General features: G+C 48.6%; 1 protein-coding gene across 8 annotated transcripts in view; it reads right to left on the bottom strand.

The window, feature by feature from the left end:
• Positions 1 to 13,174, bottom strand: part of DYSF (dysferlin) — a 680,318-nt gene that overhangs the window by 588,204 nt on the left and 78,940 nt on the right. For 5 of the 8 annotated variants that reach the window (XM_073649547.1, XM_073649529.1, XM_073649556.1 and 2 more), the window contains exon 1: positions 9,237 to 9,387. The exons of the other annotated variants lie outside the window; for them this stretch is intronic. In XM_073649547.1, the coding sequence (XP_073505648.1) occupies positions 9,237 to 9,327 (91 nt within the window). In that variant the 5' untranslated portion in view covers positions 9,328 to 9,387. Of the gene's footprint in view, positions 1 to 9,236; positions 9,388 to 13,174 lie in introns of those variants that run through there. 8 annotated transcript variants of the gene reach the window in all.

Raw genomic sequence — 13,174 nt, forward strand, 5'->3', positions numbered from 1 at the left:
AGACACTGACAGCCAGACACTGATAGCCAGACAGTGACAGACAGACAGTGACAGCCAGACACTGACAGCCAGACACTGACAGCCAGACAGTGACAGCCAGACACTGACAGCCAGACAGTGACAGCCAGACACTGACAGCCAGACAGTGACAGACAGCGACAGCCAGACACTGACAGCCAGACACTGACAGACAGACACTGACAGCCAGACAGTGACAGCCAGACACTGACAGCCAGACACTCACAGCCAGACAGTGACAGCCAGACACTGACAGCTAGACAATGACAGCCAGACAGTGACAGACAGACAGTGACAGCTAGAAACTGACAGCCAGACAATGACAGCCAGACACTGACAGACAGACAGTGACAGCCAGACACTGACAGCCAGACACTGACAGACAGACACTGACAGCCAGACAGTGACAGACACTGACAGCCAGACACTGACAGCCAGACAGTGACAGACAGACAGTGACAGCCAGACACTGACAGCCAGACACTGATAGCCAGACAGTGACAGACAGACACTGACAGACAGTGACAGCCAGACACTGACAGCCAGACAGTGACAGCCAGACACTGACAGCCAGACACTGACAGCCAGACTCTGACAGCCAGACAGTGACAGACAGACAGCGACAGCCAGACACTGACAGCCAGACACTGACAGCCAGACAGTGACAGCCAGACACTGACAGCCAGATAGCTGCATGTGTAATCATTATACTATGTATTATATCTATAACTGCCTGTCTTATATCTACAGTATTATATATCTATCTAATAAATATATAATGAGGCAGCACCAAGGACTGGAGTAATGGGAACAAGGATTTATACATATAGGTCCGATAAGAGAAAAACAGAAAAACAGGCAGAACTGCAATATAAATGTGCAAAAGGTGGAGGAGTCTATATTAGCCCATATGGTAACGTGTCAGCTCCACAACAGAACCTTCTCATGACTTCTATTATCTATCTATTATCTATCTATTATCTATCTATTATCCATCTATTATCTATCATCTATCTATTATCTATCTATTATCTATTATCTATTATCTTTCTATTATCTATTATCTAGCTATTATTTATCTATATATCTATTATCTATCTGTTATCTATTATCTATTATCTATCTATTATCTATCTATTATCTATCTATTATCTATTATCTATCTATTTTCTATTATCTATCTATTATCTATCTATCATCTATCTTTCTATTATTTATCTATCTATTATCTAACTATTATTTATCTATCTATTATCTATTTTCTATTATCTATCTATTATCTATCTATTATCTATCTAGCCCTCCTACTCTGCACTCATTACCTGTATTAATTGCACCTGTTTGAACTCGTTACCTACAGGGCTACAGGACAATAGGCAAGCAGCTTGGTGAGAAGGCAACAAGTGTTGGCACAATTATTAGAAAATGGAAGAAACACAAGATGACTGTCAATCTTCCTCGGTCTGGGGCTCCATGCAAGATCTCACCTTGTGGGGTAAGGATGATTCTGAGAAAGGTCAGGAATCAGCCCAGAACTACACGGGATGACCTGGTCAATGACCTGAAGAGAGCTGGGACCACAGTCTCAAACATTACCGTTAGTAACACACTATGCCGTCATTGATTAAAATCCTGCACGGCACGGAAGGTCTCCCTGCTCACATCAGCACATGTCCAGGCCATTTGAAGTTCGCCAATGACCATCTGGATGATCCAGAGGAGGCATGGGACAAGGTCATGTGGTCAGATTAGACCAAAATAGATCTTTTGGGGATCAACTCCACTCGCCGTGATTGAGGAAGAAGAAGGATGAGTACAAATCCAAGAACACCGTCCCAACCGTGAAGCATGGTGGAGGAAACATCATACTTTGGGAGTGCTTTTCTGCAAAGGGCACAGGACAACTGTACCCTATTGAAGGGAGGATGGATGGGGTCATGTATCACAAGATTTTGGCCAACATGCGCCTTCCCTCAGTAAGAGCATTGAAGATGGGTGGGGGCTGGGTCTTCCAGCATGACAATGACCTGAAACACACAGCCAGGGCAACTAAGGAGTGGCTCTGTAAGAAGCATTTCAAGGTCCTGGAGTGGCCTAGCCAGTCTCCAGACCTGAACCCAATAGAAAATCTTTGGAGGGAGCTGAAACTCAATGTTGCTCAGCAACTGCCCCGAAACCTGAAAGATCTGGAGAAGATCTGTATGGAGGAGGGGGCCAAAATCCCTGCTGCAGTGTGTGCAAACTGGTCAAGAACTACAGGGAACGTCTGACCTCTGTAATTGCAGACACAGGTTTCTGTAACAAATATTAAGTTCTGTTTTTTTCTATTGTATCAAATACTTATTTCATGTAATAAAATGCAAATTAATTATGCAAAAATCCTACAATGTGATTTTCTGGATTTTATTCTTAGATTCTGTCTCTCACAGGTGAAGTGACCTATGATAAAAATTACAGACCTCTCCATTCTATGTAGGTGGAAAAACTTGCTAAATCGGCAGCGTATCAAATACTTATTTCCCCACTGTATATATCTCATTTTCTAAAGACACTACATCACAGAGGTCAGTGCTTTATTCACCAGACCCCGGTTTCCCAAACTGGTCTTGTCAGTGGCACAGCCTTTCAGATGTAGCAGAGCTGTGTACACCAGGCTGTGATCTGTCAGATGTAGCAGAGCTGTGCACACCAGGCTGTGATGATGTAGCAGAGCTGTGCACACCCGGCTGTGATCTGTCAGATGTAGCAGAGCTCTGTACACCAGGCTGTGATCTGTCAGATGTAGCAGAGCTGTGTACACCAGGCTGTGATCTGTCAGATGTAGCAGAGCTGTGTACACCAGGCTGTGATCTGTCAGATGTAGCAGAGCTGTGTACACCAGGCTGTGATCTGTCAGATGTAGCAGAGCTGTGTACACCAGGCTGTGATCTGTCAGATGCAGCAGAGCTGTGCACATCAGGCTGGGATCTGTCAGATGTAGCAGAGCTGTGTACACCAGGCTGTGATGATGTAGCAGAGCTGTGTACACCAGGCTGTGATGATGTAGCAGAGCTGTGTACACCAGGCTGTGATGATGTAGCAGAGCTGTGTACACCAGGCTGTGATCTGTCAGATGTAGCAGAGCTCTGTACACCAGGCTGTGATCTGTCAGATGTAGCAGAGCTGTGTACACCAGGCTGTGATCTGTCAGATGTAGCAGAGCTGTGTACACCAGGCTGTGATCTGTCAGATGTAGCAGAGCTGTGTACACCAGGCTGTGATCTGTCAGATGTAGCAGAGCTGTGTACACCAGGCTGTGATCTGTCAGATGCAGCAGAGCTGTGCACATCAGGCTGGGATCTGTCAGATGTAGCAGAGCTGTGTACACCAGGCTGTGATGATGTAGCAGAGCTGTGTACACCAGGCTGTGATGATGTAGCAGAGCTGTGGACACCAGGCTGTGATCTGTCAGATGTAGCAGAGCTGTGTACACCAGGCTGTGATCTGTCAGATGCAGCAGAGCTCTGTACACCAGGCTGTGATCTGTTAGATGTGGCAAAGCTGTGTACACCAGGCTGTGATCTGTCAGATGTAGCAGAGCTGTGTACACCAGGCTGTGATCTGTCAGATGTAGCAGAGCTGTGTACACCCGGCTGTGATCTGTCAGATGTAGCAGAGCTGTGTACACCCGGCTGTGATGATGTAGCAGAGCTGTGTACACCAGGCTGTGATGATGTAGCAGAGCTGTGGACACCAGGCTGTGATCTGTCAGATGTAGCAGAGCTGTGTACACCAGGCTGTGATCTGTCAGATGCAGCAGAGCTCTGTACACCAGGCTGTGATCTGTTAGATGTAGCAGAGCTGTGTACACCAGGCTGTGATCTGTCAGGAGTAGCAGAGCTGTGTACACCCGGCTGTGATCTGTCAGATGTAGCAGAGCTGTGTACACCCGGCTGTGATGATGTAGCAGAGCTGTGTACACCAGGCTGTGATGATGTAGCAGAGCTGTGCACACCAGGCTGTGATCTGTCAGATGTAGCAGAGCTGTGCACACCAGGCTGTGATCTGTCAGATGCAGCAGAGCTCTGTACACCAGGCTGTGATCTGTCAGATATAGCAGAGATGTGTACACCAGGCTGTGATCTGTCAGAAATAGCAGAGCTGTGTACACCAGGCTGTGATCTGTCAGATGTAGCAGAGCTGTGCACACCCGGCTGTGATCTGTCAGATGTAGCAGAGCTGTGTACACCCGGCTGTGATGATGTAGCAGAGCTGTGTACACCAGGCTGTGATGATGTAGCAGAGCTGTGCACACCAGGCTGTGATCTGTCAGATGTAGCAGAGCTGTGCACACCAGGCTATGATCTGTCAGATGTAGCAGAGCTGTGTACACCAGGCTGTGATGATGTAGCAGAGCTCTGTACACCAGGCTGTGATCTGTCAGATGTAGCAGAGCTGTGCACACCAGGCTGTGATCTGTCAGAAATAGCAGAGCTGTGTACACCAGGCTGTGATCTGTCAGATGTAGCAGAGCTGTGTATACCCGGCTGTGATGATGTAGCAGAGCTGTGCACACCAGGCTGTGATCTGTCAGATGTAGCAGAGCTGTGTACACCAGGCTGTGATCTGTCAGATGTAGCAGAGCTGTGCACACCAGGCTGTGATCTGTCAGATGTAGCAGAGCTGGGTACACCAGGCTGTGATCTGTCAGATGTAGCAGAGCTGTGTACACCAGGCTGTGATCTGTCAGATGTAGCAGAGCTGTGCACACCAGGCTGTGATCTGTCAGATGTAGCAGAGCTGGGTACACCAGGCTGTGATCTGTCAGATGTAGCAGAGCTGTGTACACCAGGCTGTGATCTGTCAGATGTAGCAGAGCTGTGCACACCAGGTTGTGATCTGTCAGATGTAGCAGAGCTGTGTACACCAGGCTGTGATCTGTCAGATGTAGCAGAGCTGTGCACACCAGGCTGTGATCTGTCAGATGTAGCAGAGCTGTGTACACCAGGCTGTGATCTGTCAGATGTAGCAGAGCTGTGTACACCAGGCTGTGATCTGTCAGATGTAGCAGAGCTGTGCACACCAGGTTGTGATCTGACAGATGCAGCAGAGCTGTGCACACCCGGCTGTGATTTGTCAGATGTAGCAGAGCTGTGTACACCAGGCTGTGATCTTTAAGATGTAGCAGAGCTGTGTACACCAGGCTGTGATCTGTCAGATGTAGCAGAGCTGTGTACACCAGGCTGTGATCTGTCAGATGTAGCAGAACTGTGTACACCAGGCTGTGATCTGTCAGATGTAGCAGAGCTGTGTACACCAGGCTGTGATCTGTCTGATGTAGCAGAGCTGTGTACACCAGGCTGTGATCTGTCAGATGTAGTAGAGCTGTGTACACCAGGCTGTGATCTGTCAGATGTAGTAGAGCTGTGTACACCAGGCTGTGATCTGTCAGATGTAGCAGAGCTGTGTACACCAGGCTGTGATCTGTCTGATGTAGCAGAGCTGTGTACACCAGGCTGTGATCTGTCAGATGTAGTAGATCTGTGTACACCAGGCTGTGATTTGTCAGATGTAGAAGAGCTGTGTACACCAGGCTGTGATCTGTCAGATGTAGCAGAGCTGTGTACACCAGGCTGTGATCTGTCAGATGTAGCAGAGCTGTGCACACCTGGCTGTGATCTGTCAGATATAGCAGAGATGTGTACACCAGGCTGTGATCTGTCTGATGCAGCAGAGCTGTGTACACCAGGCTGTGATCTGTCTGATGCAGCAGAGCTGTGCACATCAGGCTGGGATCTGTCAGATGTAGCAGAGCTGTGTACACCAGGCTGTGATGATGTAGCAGAGCTGTCCACACCAGGCTGTGATCTGTCAGATGTAGCAGAGCTGTGCACACCAGGCTGTGATCTGTCTGATGTAGGAGAGCTGGGTACACCAGGCTGTGATCTGTCAGATGTAGCAGAGCTGTGTACACCAGGCTGTGATCTGTCAGATGCAGCAGAGCTGTGTACACCAGGCTGTGATCTGTCAGATATAGCAGAGCTGTGCACACCAGGCTGTGATCTGTCAGATGCAGCAGAGCTGTGTACACCAGGCTGTGATCTGTCAGATATAGCAGAGATGTGTACACCAGGCTGTGATCTGTCAGATATAGCAGAGATGTGTACACCAGGCTGTGATCTGTCAGATATAGCAGAGATGTGTACACCAGGCTGTGGTCTGTCAGATATAGCAGAGATGTGTACACCAGGCTGTGGTCTGTCAGATATAGCAGAGATGTGTACACCAGGCTGTGATCTGTCAGATATAGCAGAGATGTGTACACCAGGCTGTAATCTGTCAGATGTAGCAGAGCTGTGTACACCAGGCTGTGATCTGTCAGATATAGCAGAGCTGTGTACACCAGGCTGTGATCTGTCAGATATAGCAGAGATGTGTACACCAGGCTGTGATCTGTCAGATGCAGCAGAGCTGTGCACACCAGACTGTGATCTGTCAGATGTAGCAGAGCTGTGCACACCAGGCTGTGATGATGTAGCAGAGCGTGTACACCAGGCTGTGATCTGTCAGATGTAGCAGAGCTGTGTACACCAGGCTGTGATCTGTCAGATGTAGCAGAGCTGTGTACACCAGACTGTGATCTGTCTGATGTAGGAGAGCTATGCACACCAGGCTGTGATCTGTCTGATGTAGGAGAGCTCTGTACACCAGGCTGTGATCTGTCAGATGTAGCAGAGCTGTGTACACCAGGCTGTGATCTGTCAGATGTAGCAGAGCTGTGTACACCAGACTGTGATCTGTCTGATGTAGGAGAGCTATGCACACCAGGCTGTGATCTGTCTGATGTAGGAGAGCTCTGTACACCAGGCTGTGATCTGTCAGATGTAGCAGAGCTGTGTACACCAGGCTGTGATCTGTCAGATATAGCAGAGCTGGGTACACCAGGCTGTGATCTGTCTGATGTAGGAGAGCTGTGCACACCAGGGTGTGATCTGTCAGATGCAGCAGAGCTGTGTACACCAGGCTGTGATCTGTCAGATATAGCAGAGCTGTGTACACCAGGCTGTGATCTGTCAGATGTAGCAGAGCTGTGTATACCCGGCTGTGATGATGTAGCAGAGCTGTGTACACCAGGGTGTGATCTGTTAGATGTAGCAGAGCTGTGTACACCAGGCTGTGATCTGTCAGATGTAGCAGAGCTGGGTACACCAGGCTGTGATCTGTCAGATGTAGCAGAGCTGTGCACACCAGGCTGTGATCTGTCAGATGTAGCAGAGCTGGGTACACCAGGCTGTGATCTGTCAGATGTAGCAGAGCTGTGTACACCAGGCTGTGATCTGTCAGATGTAGCAGAGCTGTGTACACCAGGCTGTGATCTGTCAGATGTAGCAGAGCTGTGCACACCAGGCTGTGATCTGTCAGATGCAGCAGAGCTGTGTACACCAGGCTGTGATCTGTCAGATGTAGCAGAGCTGTGTACACCAGGCTGTGATCTGTCAGATGTAGCAGAGCTGAGTACACCAGGCTGTGATCTGTCAGATGTAGCAGAGCTGTGTACACCAGGTTGTGATCTGTCAGATGCAGCAGAGCTGTGCACACCAGGCTGTGATCTGTCAGATGTAGCAGAGCTGAGTACACCAGGCTGTGATCTGTCAGATGTAGCAGAGCTGTGTACACCAGGTTGTGATCTGTCAGATGCAGCAGAGCTGTGCACACCAGGCTGTGATCTGTCAGATGTAGCAGAGCTGTGTACACCAGGCTGTGATCTGTCAGATGTAGCAGAGCTGTGTACACCAGGGTGTGATCTGTCAGATGTAGCAGAGCTGTGTACACCCGGCTGTGATGATGTAGCAGAGCTGTGTACACCAGGCTGTGATGATGTAGCAGAGCTGTGTGCACCCGGCTGTGATGATGTAGCAGAGCTGTGTACACCAGGCTGTGATGATGTAGCAGAGCTGTGTGCACCCGGCTGTGATGATGTAGCAGAGCTGTGTACACCAGGCTGTGATCTGTCAGATGTAGCAGAGCTGTGTACACCAGGGTGTGATCTGTCAGATGTAGCAGAGCTGTGTACACCCGGCTGTGATGATGTAGCAGAGCTGTGTACACCAGGCTGTGATGATGTAGCAGAGCTGTGTGCACCCGGCTGTGATGATGTAGCAGAGCTGTGTACACCAGGCTGTGATGATGTAGCAGAGCTGTGTGCACCCGGCTGTGATGATGTAGCAGAGCTGTGTACACCAGGCTGTGATCTGTCAGATGTAGCAGAGCTGTGTACACCCGGCTGTGATGATGTAGCAGAGCTGTGTACACCAGGCTGTGATGATGTAGCAGAGCTGTGTGCACCCGGCTGTGATGATGTAGCAGAGCTGTGTACACCAGGCTGTGATCTGTCAGATGTAGCAGAGCTGTGTACACCAGGTTGTGATCTGTCAGATGCAGCAGAGCTGTGCACACCAGGCTGTGATCTGTCAGATGTAGCAGAGCTGTGTACACCAGGCTGTGATCTGTCAGATGTAGCAGAGCTGTGTACACCAGGGTGTGATCTGTCAGATGTAGCAGAGCTGTGTACACCCGGCTGTGATGATGTAGCAGAGCTGTGTACACCAGGCTGTGATGATGTAGCAGAGCTGTGTGCACCCGGCTGTGATGATGTAGCAGAGCTGTGTACACCAGGCTGTGATGATGTAGCAGAGCTGTGTACACCAGGCTGTGATGATGTAGCAGAGCTGTGTACACCAGGCTGTGATGATGTAGCAGAGCTGTGTACACCAGGCTGTGATGATGTAGCAGAGCTGTGTACACCAGGCTGTGATGATGTAGCAGAGCTGTGTGCACCCGGCTGTGATGATGTAGCAGAGCTGTGTACACCAGGCTGTGATGATGTAGCAGAGCTGTGTACACCAGGCTGTGATGATGTAGCAGAGCTGTGTACACCAGGCTGTGATGATGTAGCAGAGCTGTGTGCACCCGGCTGTGATGATGTAGCAGAGCTGTGTACACCAGGCTGTGATGATGTAGCAGAGCTGTGTACACCCGGCTCTGATGGAGCAGCACCGAGTCCTCCGGTCAGTGCGGAGCAGGGACCGAGCACAGATGGGGATTATTAACCCCTGCAGTCCCTCAGTCCTGGGGTCGGGCTGTGATCCCCCAGCAGATGATATAATGTCAGGACGCGTCGCCCCGTCAGTAACAGTTCGACCCTCGGCCCCTCCGTCCCGGCCCCGCGGGGTCCTCACCTCGGAAGCTCAGGCTGGTCACCGGGTCGCAGCGCCCCCCTCTGGCCCCGGAGGGCAGGTTGCCGGCTCTCTGCAGCACACAGCGCAGCATCTCTGAGTGACAGCTGCCTCCTCCGGGACGGAACGTTGCCCCAAGTCAGGGGCGTGGTCAGCGGCTCCGGCCCCGCCCCCTGGCAGTGCATAGGAATGTTCTCCTGTCCCTGCTTGTGTCTGCAGGGAGGAAGGAGCCCCCGGGCAGCTGCATGCAAGTAACCCCTACCGTGCCGGCAATGAGGGCAGGGCCCCCCAGACTGGAGAGGGGCAGGGGATGTGACACATGGCTCATACAGAGCAGTCACCATGTCTCATAGGAAGATGAAGCAAAGCATATGGTTTAAAGAGGTTCTGCAGCAGCTGTGCCATCTATTAGGAGGGATAGCCATTCTAATCCTCTTTGGGAAGAGACCGGGAACCAACATGTTAATCCACTGACAGAGAATCTCTTTAAAAAGAGGTTCTGCGTCATCTGAGCTTTGGATGATGATGTTCTGCAGCAGCTAAAGCAATAAGCAAAAGGAACCTTTCTATAAACATACATGACTGGCTAACTGATCCAATACCTGAAGAGGTTCTGCAGCAGCTGGGCTTTGTATTACAAGGTTCTGCTGTAGCTCAGGCAGTGAGTACAAGAAATCGTATGCTTAGCTTCTCCTTCAAATACTAGAAGAGGTTCTGCAGCAGCTGAGCTGTAACATCTGGCCGCTGCAGATTGCACGCAGCACAACTTCGCTGCATCCAATCCGCAGCGTTTACTGACTGTGTGCAAGCACCCTTATCGTGTGTGAGCTGTCAGTAAGGAGCCCCCATTCCTCTCCATATACTCACACCCCACTGACACTGATGCAGCGCACAGACTGATCGTCCAGATGGAAATATCCCATAATGTTCCTCTCTGATCAGCATTCTGTGCAAAAAAACAGGAACTGCCTGGAATAAACTGATGGGATAGTTGGATTCAGCAGCACCTTATCCCTTACAAAGATCAGGGTCCTGTAGTCATCAAAACTGATGTAGACCAGTGTGGGTTATTCCATCCTGGAAGCCATAAAATCTAGAAATACAGAAATACACATCTCAGCTACTGCAGGACCTGTCAACGATTCAACTAAAGCCATTTCTAGAAGAAGATCTGCAGCAGCTCAGGTGTGGACAGCAGTGCCATCTGCCATGCAGTGAGGAAAGGTAAAGCTTTGTGAGGTTCTGCAGCAGCTGGGCTGTATATTGTGAGCTGCTGCAGAACCTCTTGGAGAACAGTGAGTCAGATATGAAACTGTCCTGAGAAGCTTCCCAGAGTTGTATTCCCTTGTGTTGGAGAACAGGGGTGCAGGCTGCTGATTTAAAGGTGCTGTTAACTCTTGCACTGCCACTTCTCCATACATTATCCCTTCCCATATTCCTGATTTGCTTCATGGCTCGGTGCACAGTGCGGTCAGTGTGACTGCAGTGCTAGTAAATGGAACTGTATCATTGGAAATACAAGCTTGGCGCCAGTGCACCCGCTCCACCATTGCATCATACTCTAGAGAGAGTCCCATAAAAGACTGGATGTCTGGTGAAATCAGCCTGACTATGCGGGAACTACAAAGTGAAAATGTGTTGTCCGAAATCACCAATATTTATGCTGTAAAGGGGTTGTCCACTACTGTCACATTGATGCCCTATCCGCAGGGCATCAATTATTTTATCCTGTTTGATTAAAGACTAACTTTTAACTACTTTTCTTTGGCGCTGGAGAACATCCCCTTTTGGACCATTGAGAGGTATTTGACCTGGAAGCCAGACCAGTAGATACTCTGTGCACCACACCCCGACCACAGGCAGCTTACCCTGAAAGTCTCCTGGGTTACTTATCTCTAACACAGGAGCAGTGAGCTGAATCAACACTTTTTCTATTATTTGTACATAATCAGTCTCCTTCCACCTCCGGTAGCTGATTTATAGTAATTTTCAGAATATCTTGCATAAAATAAACCTTTTTCATCTTATTTTCTAATGCTTCCATGTGTGCTGCTTGGGATGGTTTTGGATGGAATCAGTCTTCTTCCACCTCTGGCAGCTGATAATACAGTGGTTTTAATTTGATAATAATTTGCAGCATTTCTTGCATAAAATATATTCTTTTCTTTTTTCTGTTTCTTTGTGCAGCTGCTAATCTTTGCTACTAGGGACAGTTCTGAATGGAATCAGTCTACTTCCACAACTGGCAGCTGTCATTGCAGTGTTCCTTATAAAGTAATTTGCAACATTTCTTGCATACAATATGCATATGTTTTAATCAGTTTTGCTTTCATATGTTCCTTGGTGCTGCTAATGCATTTTGCTGGGGACGTCTTTGGATGTAATTAGTCTCCTTCCACCTCTGGCAGTTATCTATTAACAATTGTAGATGTTTAAAGGAATTTGCAGCGACATTTCTGGTATAAAATATACCTTTGTGGTAAGTTTTGCTTTCATGTGTGCTTCTTGGTGCTGCTGCCTTTATTATGGTACTGCGGCCGCTCTGGATGAAATTAGTCTACTTACAACCCTGGAAGCAGACAATACACTGTTTTTTTCATGAGTATGCTATGACTTTGGTTGGAATCAGTCTCCTTACACTTCTGGCAACTGACAATGAAGAAATTTCCAGCAATTTTTTTGCATAAAACATTTTTGCTTCCATTTTGGTGCTGCTAATACATGCTCCTGGGGACATCTTTGGATGTAATCTGTTTCCTTCCACTTCTGGCAATTGACAATATAGTCGCTGGTTTAGAGTAAGTTGCTACACTTCCACTCTTTTCATCATGGTACTGCTGTTTATCTGCTGTAGGTAGCTCCAGATGAAATCAATCTCCTCCCCCCTCTGGCAGCTGACATTATCAATCTCTTTTTTGTGTTCAGATTTTATTATTAATAATTTTGATAAATGAAGTCTTTTAGGTCTAAGCTTGTAAAACAGGTATCCAAGTGGGTGATGGCACCAATATTTGCTGTCCCAGGTGCCGGAACAACTACTGTAAGTAACAGCTGAGGATGAATGTGATGATAATATTTCACCGCTATAATACAATGGGTGGGTTTTGTCAGCCACAGAGCAGAGATAGCGCTATTATTCCGCTAATTACACACATAATGACGGTATCATTCAGAATTACAGTCAGAAATTTTAGAAATATGAGGCAGAAGCCGCATGATACAACTTTCTCAGAAACTGTTATCTCCATAAATCCTGGTAAGAAGTGATGGTGTCAGCAGCAGATACCAAGATGCCACAGTATTGATGAATTGGGCCCATTAAAGGTACTGTCAAGGACTGATATTGATGGCCTATACTTGGGAACAGCTAATAATGGCAGCGAAGGGAAATATGCGATTTTCATCACCTAGTTCTGACCACTGTTGAGTGCTTCAGCTTTCCAACGGGGGTCAGACCACTACCTGTTATACACTTCTCCTTGGTGTCCCGGCTCCTCTTCTTTCCCCTGGGTCCGCTGCCCTCTGTTGTGCTCCACGTCGGGTTTTGAAAGTTGCCTGGAGTGGATCAATGGCATCATCTCTCTAGACGTATTTAAGGTCCATTTAGACACACACCTGTGTCTTGGGATTGAGACTCTAGACATTTATGGCTGGTGTGAGCCACCTTCTGTGTATACTGTGCTTTACTTGCTTACACCCTGCTGGCTTCCACTTCATCCGTCCTGCTGCTTTTAAGGATTCCTGAGTGTGCCAAGTCCTCGCTGCCCATGTGCCTCCCCTCTTGCTTCGTCCACGCCCGGGGTCCATGTGTCCCACCGGACCTGAGGCTTAAAGGATCCACCTCACCTGGTGAGCCAACACTACCAATCTCACATTGATGACCTGGCCTACACATGGGTCATCATCACTCTGTCAGCCCCTTTAATGGTACGTGAGTGCCT

The sequence above is a fragment of the Phyllobates terribilis genome, unplaced genomic scaffold, assembly GCF_046119375.1.
Source record: "Phyllobates terribilis strain yellow unplaced genomic scaffold, ASM4611937v1 Scaffold_1__5_contigs__length_1240528914, whole genome shotgun sequence".
Taxonomy (NCBI): domain Eukaryota; kingdom Metazoa; phylum Chordata; class Amphibia; order Anura; family Dendrobatidae; genus Phyllobates; species Phyllobates terribilis.